This window comes from Hypanus sabinus, chromosome 13 (genome assembly GCF_030144855.1).
Source record: "Hypanus sabinus isolate sHypSab1 chromosome 13, sHypSab1.hap1, whole genome shotgun sequence".
Classification (NCBI taxonomy): Eukaryota; Metazoa; Chordata; class Chondrichthyes; order Myliobatiformes; family Dasyatidae; genus Hypanus; species Hypanus sabinus.
This window is the reverse complement of record NC_082718.1, coordinates 64,280,758-64,293,478: the sequence shown is the minus strand read 5'-3', so window position 1 is coordinate 64,293,478 and position 12,721 is coordinate 64,280,758. Positions and strand designations below refer to the sequence as shown.

General features: G+C 43.2%; 1 protein-coding gene across 3 annotated transcripts in view; it reads left to right on the top strand.

The window, feature by feature from the left end:
- Positions 1-12,721, top strand: part of LOC132403946 (histidine ammonia-lyase-like) — a 55,342-nt gene that overhangs the window by 29,728 nt on the left and 12,893 nt on the right. For all 3 annotated transcript variants that reach the window (XM_059987814.1, XM_059987815.1, XM_059987813.1), the window contains exon 17: positions 436-570. In XM_059987814.1, coding sequence (XP_059843797.1) covers positions 436-570 — 135 coding nt within the window. The remainder of the gene's footprint in view (positions 1-435; positions 571-12,721) is intronic.

The following is a 12,721-nucleotide window of genomic DNA, read 5'->3' as shown; positions in this document are numbered from 1 at the left end:
TGAATGCAGGCTGCAGAACTGCTCCCACCCCACTGTTAAAGACAAATGAATGCTTCTGTAGTATGACAAGATGGACTCTTGACCTCACAATCTACCTCGTTATGATCTTGCACTTCATTGTTTACTTGCACTGAACTCTCTCCATAACTGTAACATTTTATTCTGAACTCTGCTGTTGTCCCCCCTGTACTACTTCAATGCACTGATGTGATGAAATGATCTGTATGAACAGTGTGTCAGATGAGCTTTACACTGTACCACTGTACAAGCTGAGGAGGGGTGATATAATGGATCAGCAAAGTGATCATTGATTGGCAGAATACAGTTGAAGGTCAAATGGCCTTGCCCTTCGCTGATGTTTTTCTATTTTTCTATTAAATCATAAATGACAATGAAGCAAACAACAATAATTCCAGTAATCTGATGTTTCTCCAGTCTCTGAGAACAAGGTCTTGTGCCACCCATCGTCTGTTGACTCGCTGTCCACCAGTGCTGCCACTGAAGACCACGTCTCTATGGGGGGATGGTCCGCCAGGAAGGCACTGAAAGTCATCGAGCACGTGGAGCAAGGTGAGACAAGCTCCCAGTGGCTGGGATACTCTGCCAACCATTGGGAAGAGCTGTGAACCTGACTGTGGCAGAGCTACTGCAGCTATTTATTTCCTTCTGTCATGTTCAGAGAGGAGGAGGAATTTGATGATTTGTAGCAAGTTCACTGGTATGGAATAACAGGAGTAATCTCAGCTGTGTCACCATTGAATAAGTTTGTGTCGGAACTAATGGTAAGATCCCCCTCTCCTGTGCTGTCAGCGATTCCTTCAGTGTCCTGTCTTGGATGCACTTGCTAACTCAGTATCTTGGATAGGGAACTCCCTTGACTCATCCCTGTTGAGAAGCTCTGGTATGCAGGTGGGGCAGGAATGGAGAACTCCATTGATCCATTCTATATAGTATTCTAAAGTGGAAACTTTGTATTCCGCTCTATTCATCTTCTGTAATTATAATGGGATCCAAATTCTCATAATAATCTCTACCTACCCTACAGACCCCTCGGCCCATCCAGTCTGTGCTGAACTGTTAATCTCATGGACCTGCACGTGGCCAGTAGATTTCCGTACCTCTCCCATCCACGTGTGGGTGCCGCAGTAGTGTGGTGCGACATGTGACGTCATTACAGCATGGGGCCTTCCAGAGTTCGGAGTTCCGCTCTGTAAGGGGTCTCTGTACATCTACCCTGTGGAACACGTGGGTTTCCCCAGCTGCTCTGGTTTCCTCCCACGAGCCAAAGATGGACTGGTCTCTGTAAATTGTCTCATGATTAGGTTAGAGTTAATCGGGTTTGTCGGGGGTTGCTGGAGTAGGAGGTGTGGCTTAAAGGGCGGTAAGGGCCTACTCCACACCGTACGGTTAAATAACAATAAATACTTGTACAAACTTCTGTGAAATGTTGATATCTGACCCACATCCATCACTTCTTCATTGGCTGCTTATTCTGTGCTCTCACCACCCTGTGAGTCAAGCTTCCACCTCAGCCTCCCCTTGCACCTTTCATCCTTAACCTATGACCTCTAGTTCCAGTCTCACCTAACTGCAGTGGAAAAAGCAAACACGATCTCGGCCTGAAACATCGACAGTGCTTCTCCTTATAGATGCTGCCTGGCCTGCTGTGTTCCACCAGCATTTTATGTGTGTGTTGGAGTGGAAAAAGCCTGCTTGTATTTGCCCTATCTATATCCCTCATGATTTTGTATGTCTCTATCAAATGTCCCCTCATTCTCCTATGCTCCAAAGAATAAAGTCCTAACCTATTCAACCTTCCCCTTGCGCTTGGGTTCTCAAGACCCGGCAACATCCTTATAAGATTACTCTAGTCCAGGGGTCGGCAACATTTACCACTGAAAGAGCCAATATGGACCCATTTCCCACAGAAAAGAAAACACTGGGAGCCACAAAACCCGTTTGACATTTAAAATGAAATAACACTGCATACAACGGTTTTTTTTCCTTTATGCTATGTATAAACAAACTATAATGTGTTGCATTTATGAAATTGATGAACTCCTGCAGAGAAAACGAAATTACATTTCTGCATGCAACAAAAACATTTTGAACTCCGAAAAAAAGACGTTGGGTTGAAGGTTACTCCATAGGTAGCCTACCTTGGATCGAAGAATTAAAAGAAAGCGCGCACTGGCGGGTGTCAGGCATTGGCAGTGGTGATGTATATTAATAGCGATAAAAAACACGTTGTAGCGGTGTAGTGCTACACGCAGCACTAAAATAAAGACACTGCAGTCAAAGGTAACTTTATTCGAACTAAACAGCCTTGATTTAAAGCCTCCCTCAACCCGTCCCCGTGGGCGCGGATGCTCCAAAAGACATGTACTCACAAACCCCTGTAGGCTATCTCCCTTAGCCGGAATGGTGGCTAATTGTGAGCCGGTTCGGATGTGCCAGGAAATGGGGTCTCCACAACATTTTTAGATTGTACAAGATCACCGTAATCTTCAAATTTCGAATTACATTTCAAAAACTAACTAACTACGGGGAGCCGCAGCACAGAGATCAAAGAGTCGCATGCGGCTCCGGAGCCGCGGGTTGCCGACCCTTGCTCTAGTCTTTCAATCTTATTGATACCTGCCCTGTAGGGTGGTGACCATTATGTGCATGGTCATTAGATGGTCTATAATAGAATCCCAATAAAGTGGCCATCCCTTTCTTATTCCTCAGTTCCACCCATATAGCTTCAGCAGATGGGTTCTCCAGTTTGTCCTGTCTCAGCCCTGCCATGATATTTTCCCTGACTAGTAAGGCCACCCCTTTCCCTTCAATCCCACACACTCTAACAGGTCTAGGGAGAAGGAATGTGATGCTGAATAGGCAGTTAGTGCAGAGCACCCCTGTGGCCATTCTCCTCAATAATAAATATACTGCTTCAGATACTGTTGTGGCATGGAAGCTGGGTTATTGGCATGGTGCAGAGGGAAAAGAGGGAGAAGAGGGGAGTGGTAGTGACAGGGGGCTCAGTAATTAGGGGAACAGACAGAAGATTCTGTGGATGTGAACAGGACATCCAAATGGTATGTTGCCTCCCAGGTGCCAGGATCTTGGATCGCGTTCACAGCATTTTAGAGGGAGAGCAGCCAGATGTCTTGGTACATATTGGTGCCAATGACATAGGAAAGAAAAGCAAAGAGATCCTGAAAACAGAATTTAGAGAGCTAGGCAGAAAGCTGAGAAGCAGGACCAACCGGGTAGTAATTTTTGGATTGCTACCCATGAGACCCGCCAGTAAGGGTAGCAACAGGGTGATTTGGCAGATAAATGAGTGGCTGAGAAGCTGGTGCAGGGGGCAGGGCTTCAGGTTCTTGATGATTGGGATCAGGGGAAGTGTGACCTGCTCAAAAGTGATGGGTTGCACCTGAACCCAAGGGGGACCAATATTCTCACGGGCAGGTTTGTTGTAGATGTTGGGAAGGGTTTAAACTAATTTGATAGGGGCGGATGGTAAAAGTCAAAGATAGTGTGCAGTCTGACTGTCAGGAAGGGCTGGGAGATGATAGCACAAAATTGCAGCCGGCAGGGTGAGGATTGGTGCATTAGGGATGCAGAATCCAAAAGGGTAGCAAATACAGCACTCAAAATGTTACATCTCAATGCACAGAGTATAATAAATAAGGTGGATGATTTTGTACTTTTACAGATTGTTGGGTATGATGTTGTGGCCATCACTGAATCATGACTGAAGGATGTTTGTAGTTGGGAGCTGAATGTCCAAGGTTACAGAGTGTATCGGAGAGATAGGAAGGTAGGCAGAGGGGGTGCCGTGGCTCTGCTGGTAAATAATGGCATCAAATCATTAGAAAGATGTGACATAGGATGGGAAGATGCTGAATCCTTGTGAGTTGAGTTGAGAAACTGCAGGATAAAAGGACCCTGATGGCAGTTATATACAAGCCTCCCAATAGAAAAGGCATGTCAAAAGGGCAACCTTATGTTAGTCACGGCAGATTTTAACTTGCAGGTAGATTGGGAAAATCTGGTTAGTAAGACAGTGACTTTGTCGAATGCCTATAAGATGGATTTTTAGAGCAGCTTGTTGTTGAGCCTACTAGGGGATCAGGTATACTGGGTTAGACGTTATGTAATGAACCAGAGGTGATTAGGGAGCTTAAGGTAAAGGAATCCTTAGGAGACGGTGATCACAATATGATTGAGTTCAACTTGAAATTTGATAGGGTGAAGGGAAAGTCTGATGTAGCAGTATTTCAGTGGAGTAAAGGAAATTACAGTGGTATGAGAGGAGAGTTAGTCAAAGTAAATTGGAAGGAGCTGCTGGCAGGAATGACAGCAGAGCAGCAATAGGTTGAATTTCTGGGAAAAATGAGAAGGTGCAGGATAGATATGTTCCAAAAACAAATAAATATTCAAATGGCAAAATTATACAACCGTGGCTGACAAGGGAAGTTAAAGCTAATGTAAAAGAAAAAAAAGAGAGAGCATACTGCGCCAGGTGTGCTGAACTGGAGCTGCAGCTCCTGAGGGACCGTGTTAGGGAACTGGAGCTGCAGCTCGATGACCTTTGTCAGGTCAGGGAGAGTGAGGAGTTGATAGAGAGGAGTTACAGACAGGTGGTCACACCAGGGCCACGGGGGGGGGGGGACAGAGAAATGGGTCACAGTCAGGAGAGGGAAGGGGAAGAGAGTAAAGAGTGCTAGAGAGCACCCCAGTGACTGTACCCCTTGACAATAAGTACTCCTGTTTGAGTACTGCTGGGGGGGACAGCCTACCTGGGGGAAGCAATAGTGACCATGCCTCCAGCACAGAGTCTGGCCTTGTAGCTCAGAAGGGTAGGGAAAGGAAGGGGAAGGCAGTAGCAATAGAGGACTTGATAGTCAGATAGATGATTCTGTGGACGCAATCAGGAGACCCGGATGGTAGTTTGCCTCTCTGGTGCCAGGGTCTGGAATGTTTCTGATCGCGTCCAAGGTATCCTGAAGTGGGAGGGTGAGGAGCCAGAGTTCGTGGTACATATTGGTACCAATGACATAGGTAGGAAAAGGGAAGAGGTCCTGAAAGGAGAATATAGGGAGTTAGGAAGGGAGTTGAGAAGAAGGACTGCAAAGGTCGTAATCTCAGGATTACTGCCTGTGCCACGCGACAGTGAGAGTAGGAATGGAATGAGGTGGAGGATAAATGCGTGGCTGAGGGATTGGAGCAGGGGGCAGGTGTGACCTGTACAAAAAGGATGGGTTGCACTTGAATCCTAGGGGGACCAATATCCTGGCGGGGAGATTTGCTAAGGCTACTGGGGAGACTTTAAACTAGAATGGTTGGGGGGTGGGAATCAAATTAAAGAGACTAGGAGAGAGGAGTTTAATTCACAAATAGAGAAAGCTAGTAGACAGTATGTGAGGGAGGATAGGCAGGTGATAGAGAAGGGGTGTGTTCAGACCGAAGATATAGGGGAGAAGGAAGAAAAAGATAATAAAGTTGTTTGCACCGTTAAGGACAAACAGAGAGTAAGAGATGGAGAATTTCTTAAATGCATCTATTTTAATGCTAGGAGTGTTGTAAGAAAGGCGGGTGAGCTTAGAGCATGGATTGATACCTGGAATTATGATGTTGTAGCTATCAGTGAAACATGGTTGCAGGAGGGGTGTAATTGGCAACTAAATATTCCTGGATTTTGTTGCTTCAGGAGTGATAGAATTGGAGGGACAAGAGGGGGAGGTGTTGCATTGCTTGTCAGAGAAAATATTACAGCAGTGCTTTGGCAGGATAGATTAGAGGGCTCATCTAGGGAGACTATCTGGGTGGAATTAAGGAATGGGAAAGGTGTAGTAACACATATAGGGGTGTATTATAGACCAGCTAATGGGGAGCGAGAATAGGAGGAGCAAATTTGTAAGGAGATAGCAGATATTTGTAGTAAGCACAAGGCTGTGATTGAGGGAGATTTTAATTTTCTACACAATGGGAAGCCCATTCTGTAAAAAAGCTGGATGGTTTGGAGTTTGTAAAATGTGTGCAGGGTAATTTTTTGCAGCAATACATAGAGGTACCAACTAGAGAAGGGGCAGTGATGGATCTCCTGTTAGGGAATGAAATAAGTCAGGTGACGGAGGTATGTGTTGGGGAGCACTTTGGGTCCAGTGATCACAATACCATTTGTTTCAATATAATTATGGAGAAGGATAGGTCTGGACCCAGGGTTGAGATTTTTGATTGGAGAAAGGCTAACTTTGAGGAGATGCGAAAGGATTTAGAAGGAGTGGATTGGGACAATTTATTTTATGGGAAGGATGTAATAGAGAAATGGAGGTCATTTATAGGTGAAATTTTGAGGGAACAGAATCTTTATGTTCCTGTTATGTTGAAAGGAAAGGTTAAAAGTTTGAGAGAGCCATGGTTTTCAAGGGATATTGGAAACTTGGTTCGGAAAAAGAGAGGGATCTACAATAAATATAGGCAGCATGGAGTAAATGAGGTGCTTAAGGAATATAAAGAATGTAAGAAGAATCTTAAGAAAGAAATTAGAAAAGCAAAAGGAGATATGAAGTTGCTTTGGCAAGTAAGGTGAAAATAAATCCAAAGGGTTTCTACAGTTATATTAATAGCAAAAAGATAGTGAGGGATAAAATTGGTCCTTTAGAGAATCAGAGTGGACAGCTATGTGTGGAGCCGAAAGAGATGGAGGAGATTTTGAACAATTTATTTTCTTCGATATTCATTAAGGAGAAGAATATTGAATTGTGTAAGGTATGGGAAACAAGTAAGGAAGTTATGGAACCAATGACAATTAAAGAGGTGGAAGTACTGGCGCTTTTAAGAAATTTAAAAGTGGATAAATCTCCGGGTCCTGACAGGATATTCCCCAGGATCTTGAGGGAAGTTTGTGTAGAAATAGCAGGAGCTCTGACGGAGATCTTTAAGATGTCATTAGAAACGGGGATTGTGCCGGAGGATTGGCATATTGCTCATGTGGTTCCATTGTTTAAAAAGGGTTCTAGAAGTAAGCCTAGCAATTAAAGACCTGTCAGTTTGACATCAGTGGTGAGTAAATTAATGGAAAGCATTCTTAGAGATAGTATTAATAATTATCTGGATAGACAGGGTCTGATTACAGTCAACATGAATTTGTGCGTGGAAGGTCATGTTTGACAAATCTTATTGAATTTATTGAAGAGGTTACTAGGAAAGTTGACGAGGGTAAGGCAGTAGATGTTGTCTATATGGACTTCAGTAAGGCCTTTGACAAGGTTCCACCTGGAAGGTTCCACATTAATGATCTGGATGATGGGGTGGTAAATTGGATTAGTAAGTATGCAGATGATACTAAGTAGGTCAGTGGATAATGAAGTAGATTTTCAAAGCTTGCAGAGAGATTGAGGCCAGTTAGAAGAGTGGGCTGAAAGATGGCAGATGGAGTTTAATGCTGATAAGTGTGAGGTGCTACATTTTGGTAGGACTAATCAAAATAGGACATACATGGTAAATGGTAGGGCATTGAGGAATGCAGTAGAACAGAGTAATCTAGGAATAATGGTGCATAATTCACTGAAGGTGGAATCTCATGTGGATAGGGTGGTGAAGAAAGCTTTTGGTATGCTGGCCTTTATAAAACAGAGCATTGAGTGTAGGAGTTGGGATATAATGTTAACATTGGGCAAGGCATTGGTGAGGCCAAATATGGAGTATTGTGTACAGTTTTGGTCACTGAATTATAGGAAAGATGTCAATAAAATAGAGAGAATATAGAGGATATTTACTAGAATCTTACCTGGGTTTCAGCAGCTAAGTTACAGAGAAAGGTTGAACAAGTTAGGTTATTCTTTGGAGCGTAGAAGGTTGAGGGGGGACTTGATAGAGGTATTTAAAATTATGAGGGGGATAGATAGAGTTGATGTGGATAGGCTTTTTCCATTGAGAGTAGGGGAGATTCAAACAAGAGGTCATGAGTTGAGAATTAAGGGGCATAAATTTAGGGGTAACACGAGGGGGAACTTCTTTACTTGGAGAGTGGTAGCTGTGTGGAATGAGCTTCCAGTAGAAGTGGTAGAGGCAGGTTCAATATTGTCATTTAGAAAAAAATTGGATAGGTATATGGACAGGAAAGGAATGGAGGGTTATGGGCTGAGTGCAGGTCAGTGGGACTAGGTGAAAGTAAGCATTCGGCACGGACTAGAAGGGCCAAGATGGCTGTAATTATTATATGGTTATATGGTTGTATGACAAAGCAAAAATTAATGGGAAGATAGAGGAGTGGGAAGCTTTTAAAAACCTACAGAGAGCAACTAAAAGAATCATTAGGAGGGAAAAGAAGAAATATTAAAGTTAACTAGCAAACAATATCAAGGAGAATAGAAAAAACTTTAGCAAGTATATAAAAAATAAAAGAGTGATCAGAGTAGATATAGGACCACTAGAAAATGAGGCTGGAGAAATAATAACAGGGAACAAGGAGAAGGCAGATGAATTAAATGAGTATTTTGCATCAGTCTTCACTGTGGAAGACACTAGCAGCATGCCAGATGTTGAAGGGTGTGAGGGAAAAGAAGTGAGTGCAGTTACTATTACAAGGGAGAAGCTGCTCAAAAAGCTGAAAGACCTAAAAGTGCATAAGTCACCTGGACCAGACGAACTGCACCCCAGGTTCTGAAAGAGGTTGCGGTAGAGATTGTGGAGGCACTAGTAATGATCTTTCAAGAACCATTGACCTCTGGTATGGTTCAGAGGACTGGAAGGTTGCAAATGTCAGTTCACTCTTCAAGAAAGGAGGAAGGTAACAGAAAGGAAATTATAGACCAGTTAATCTGACCTCAGTGGTCAGGGAGATGTAGGAGTCAGTAGTCAGAAGTTATGGAATACTTGGTGACACAGGACAAGACAGCACAAAGTCAGCATAGTTTCCTGAAGGGAAAATCTTGCCTGACGAACCTGTTGGAATTCTTTGAGGAGATTACAAGTAGGATAGATAAAGAGAATGTAGTGAATGTTGTATACGTATTTAGATTTTCAGAAGGCCTTTGACAACGTGTTGCACATGAGACTGCTTTCTAAGTTAAGCACCCATAGTATTATAGGAAAGTTACTAGTATGGTTAGAGCATTGGCTGATTGGTAGGGGGCAGTGAGCGGGAATAAAAGGATCCTTTTCAGGTTGACTGCCAGTGACTTGTGGTGTTCACAGGGGTTGGTGTTGGGACCACTTCTTTTTATGCAGTATATTAATGATTTAGATGGTGGTATAGATGGCTTTGTTGCCAGGTTTGCAGATGATATGATAATTGGTGGAGGGGCAGGTAGTGCTGAGGAAACATGTAGGTTGCAGAAGGACTTAGACAGATTAGGAGTATGAGCAAAAGAGTCGCAAGTAAAATACAATGCTGGAAAATGCATGCTCATGCACTTTGGTAGCTGAAATAAATGTACAGACTATTTTCTAAACGGGAGAAATCTAAAAATCTGTGATGCAAAGGGACTTGGGAATCCTTGTGCAGAACATCTTAAAGGTTAACTTGCAAGTTGAGTCAGTGCGATGGTAAATGGTAAAGGTAAATGCGATGTCAGCCTTCATTTGAAGAGGTCTAGAATACAAGAGCAGGGATGTGTTGCTGAGGCTTTATAAGACACTGGTGAGGCCTCACTTGAGCATTGTGAACAGTTTTGGGCTCCTTATCTAAGAAAAGATGTGCTGGCATTGGAGAGGGGCCAGAGGAGGATGACTAGGATGATTCCAGGAATGAAAGGGTTATCATTTGAGGAACTTTTGATGGCTCTGGGTCTATACTTACTGGAATTTAGAAGAATGAGGGGAAACTTTTGAGTGTTGAAAGGCCTAGACAGAATAGATATGGAAAGGATGTCTCCCATGGTGGGGGAGTCTAGGGCAAGAGGGCACAGACTCAGGATAGAGGGCTGTCCATTTAAAACAGCTGCAGAGAAATTTCTTTTGCCAGAGGGTGGTGAATTTGTGGTATTTTCTGCCACAGGCAGTATTGTAAGCCAGGTCCATAAGACTACAAGACCATAAGACATAGGAGCAGAATTAGGCCATTCAGCCTATCAAGTCTTCCCAGATCCCACTCAATCCCATACACCTGCCTTCTCACCATATCTTTTGATGCCTTAACCAATCAGGAAACTCTCAACTTTGGCCTTAAATATACCCACAGACTTGGCTTCCACCGGCGTCTGTGTCAGAGCATTCCACAGATTCAGTACTCACTGGGTAAAAAATTCCTCCTTAACTTTGATGTAAAAGGTTGCTGCTCAATTCTGAAGCTGTGCCCTTTGGTTCTAGATACCATCAACAGAGGAAACATCCTCTCCTCATACACCCTATCTACTCCTTTCAGCACTTGGTAGGTTTCAAATAGATCCCCTATGCATTCTTCTAAATTCCAGTGAGTACAGGCTCAAAGCTGCCAAACACTCCTCATATGTTAACCCCTTCATTCCCAGAATCATCCTTTTGAGCCTCCTCTGGACCCTCTCCAATGACAACACATCCTTTCTGAGATATGAGGCCCAAAACTATTGACAATAGTCGAAGTGCAGCCTGACTAGTGTCTTATAAAATCTCAGCATTATCTCTTTGCTTTTATATTCTATTCCCTTTGAAAAAAATGCCAACATTGCATTTGCCTTCTTTACCACAGACTCAACCTGTAAATTAACCTTCTCAGAGTCTTACATGAGATCTCCCAAGTCCCTCTGCACCTCTGATGTTTGAACCTTCTCCCCATTTAGATAATAGTCAGCACTATTGTTCTTTTTACCAAAACGTATTATCATACATTTCCCATCTGTCACTTTTTTGCCCATTCTTCCATTTTGTCTGAGTCCTGCTGCAATTGCATTGTTTCCTCAGCACAATCTTTGTGCATTGTTTCCTCCACCTATCTTTGTATCATCTGCAAACTTTGCCACAAAGCCATCAATTCCAATATCCAAATCATTGACAAACAATGAAAAGTAGCAGTTCCAATACTGACCCCTGGGGAACAACACTAGTCACTGGCAGCCAACCTGAAAAGGCCCCTTTTATTTCCATTCACTGCCTCCTGCCTCTCAGCCATTCTACTATCCATGTCAGTATCCTTCTTGTAACATCATAGGATTTTGCCTTGTTAAGCAGCCTTATGTGTGGCACCTTATCAAATGCCTTCTGAAAATCCAAGTAAATAACATCCACTGCCTTTCCTTTGTCCACACTGCTGGTTACGTCCTTGAAGAATTCGAACAGATTTGTCAGGCAAGATTTCCCTTTACCGAAACCATGCTGATTTTGACTTATTTTGTCATTAGCTTCTAAGTATCCCAAAGCCTCATCCTTAATAATAGACTCAACACTTTCCCAACCACTGAGGTTAGGTTAACTGGCCTATAATTTCATTTCTTTTGCATTCCTCCCTTCTTAATGACATTTGCAATTTTCCAGTCCTCCGGAACCATGCCAGAATCAAGTGATGACTAATTAACTCTTCACTGACCTCTCTGAAGACTCTGAGAAGTAGTCCATATAGTTGAGGTGACTTATCCACCTTAAGACCTTTGAGTTTGCCTAGCACTTTTTCCTTTGTAACACCAATGGCACTCACTCCTGCTCCCTGACACTCACGGACCTCTGGCACACTGCTAGTGTCTACCACAGTGAAGACTGATGCAAAGTACTTATTAGGTTCATCTGCCACCTGCCATATCCTCCATTATTACCTCACCAGCATCATTTTTCCAGTGGAGGTATCAACTCTCACCTCCCTTTTACTCTTTGTATAACTGAAAAAAATGTTTAGTATCCTGCTTTATATTGTTGGCTAGTTTACCCTCATATTTAATCTTTTCCCTTCATGGATTTTAGTTGCCTTTTGTTGGATTTTAAAAGCTTCCCAATCATCCAACTTCCCAAACACTTCAGCTACCTTATATGCCCTTCCCTTGGCTTTTATACAGTCCTTAACTTCCCTTGTCAATCACAGTTGCCTAACCCCAGCCAATTGAGAACTACTTCTTCTGTGGGATGTATCTATGCTGCGCCTTGTGAACTATTCACGGAATACACCTAGAATGTTGGGTGTATTTAAGGCAGAGATTGAAAGGTTCTTGATTGGCCATGGCATCAAATGTTACGGGGTGAAGGCCAGGGAGTGGGGATAGGGAGAGGAGAAAAGGATCAGCCATGATTGAATGGTGGAGCAGATTCAATGGGCCAAATGGCCTAATTCTGCCCCTATGTCTTATGCTCTAAGACAGTGGAAAATTTGAACAGTGAGCTTCTGGTAACTAATCTAAATCTCTGTCTTCCAGATACTGATCTATTAGTGGAAACAACATTTCCTTCAAATTATCTCATTTTGAACAGGTGTTTAAATTTTCCATTTTATCTTCTACACTGGAGGAGAATCAGCCTAACATCTCAAGTCCCTGCAGTTAACTGGGTAGGGTGGGATGGTGGTTATATTAGTGACAAATAGAGGGACGTAGATGCACAAGTTCAGGCAACCCTGAAAGTGGCATTACGGGTATGCAGGTTGGTGAAGATGTCTAGTGGCATGCTGGTTGCTACATATATGCAGAAAAAGAACGACAACGTAGTCACAGGATTGAATACATTTACAGAGTCATGTTAGCCACGATGCACACTGGGTGGGAGTGACAAACTGGGCCCAAGGGAGACAAAACATTTGCACTCCCAAGGCCACACAAAAAGAAAGCCA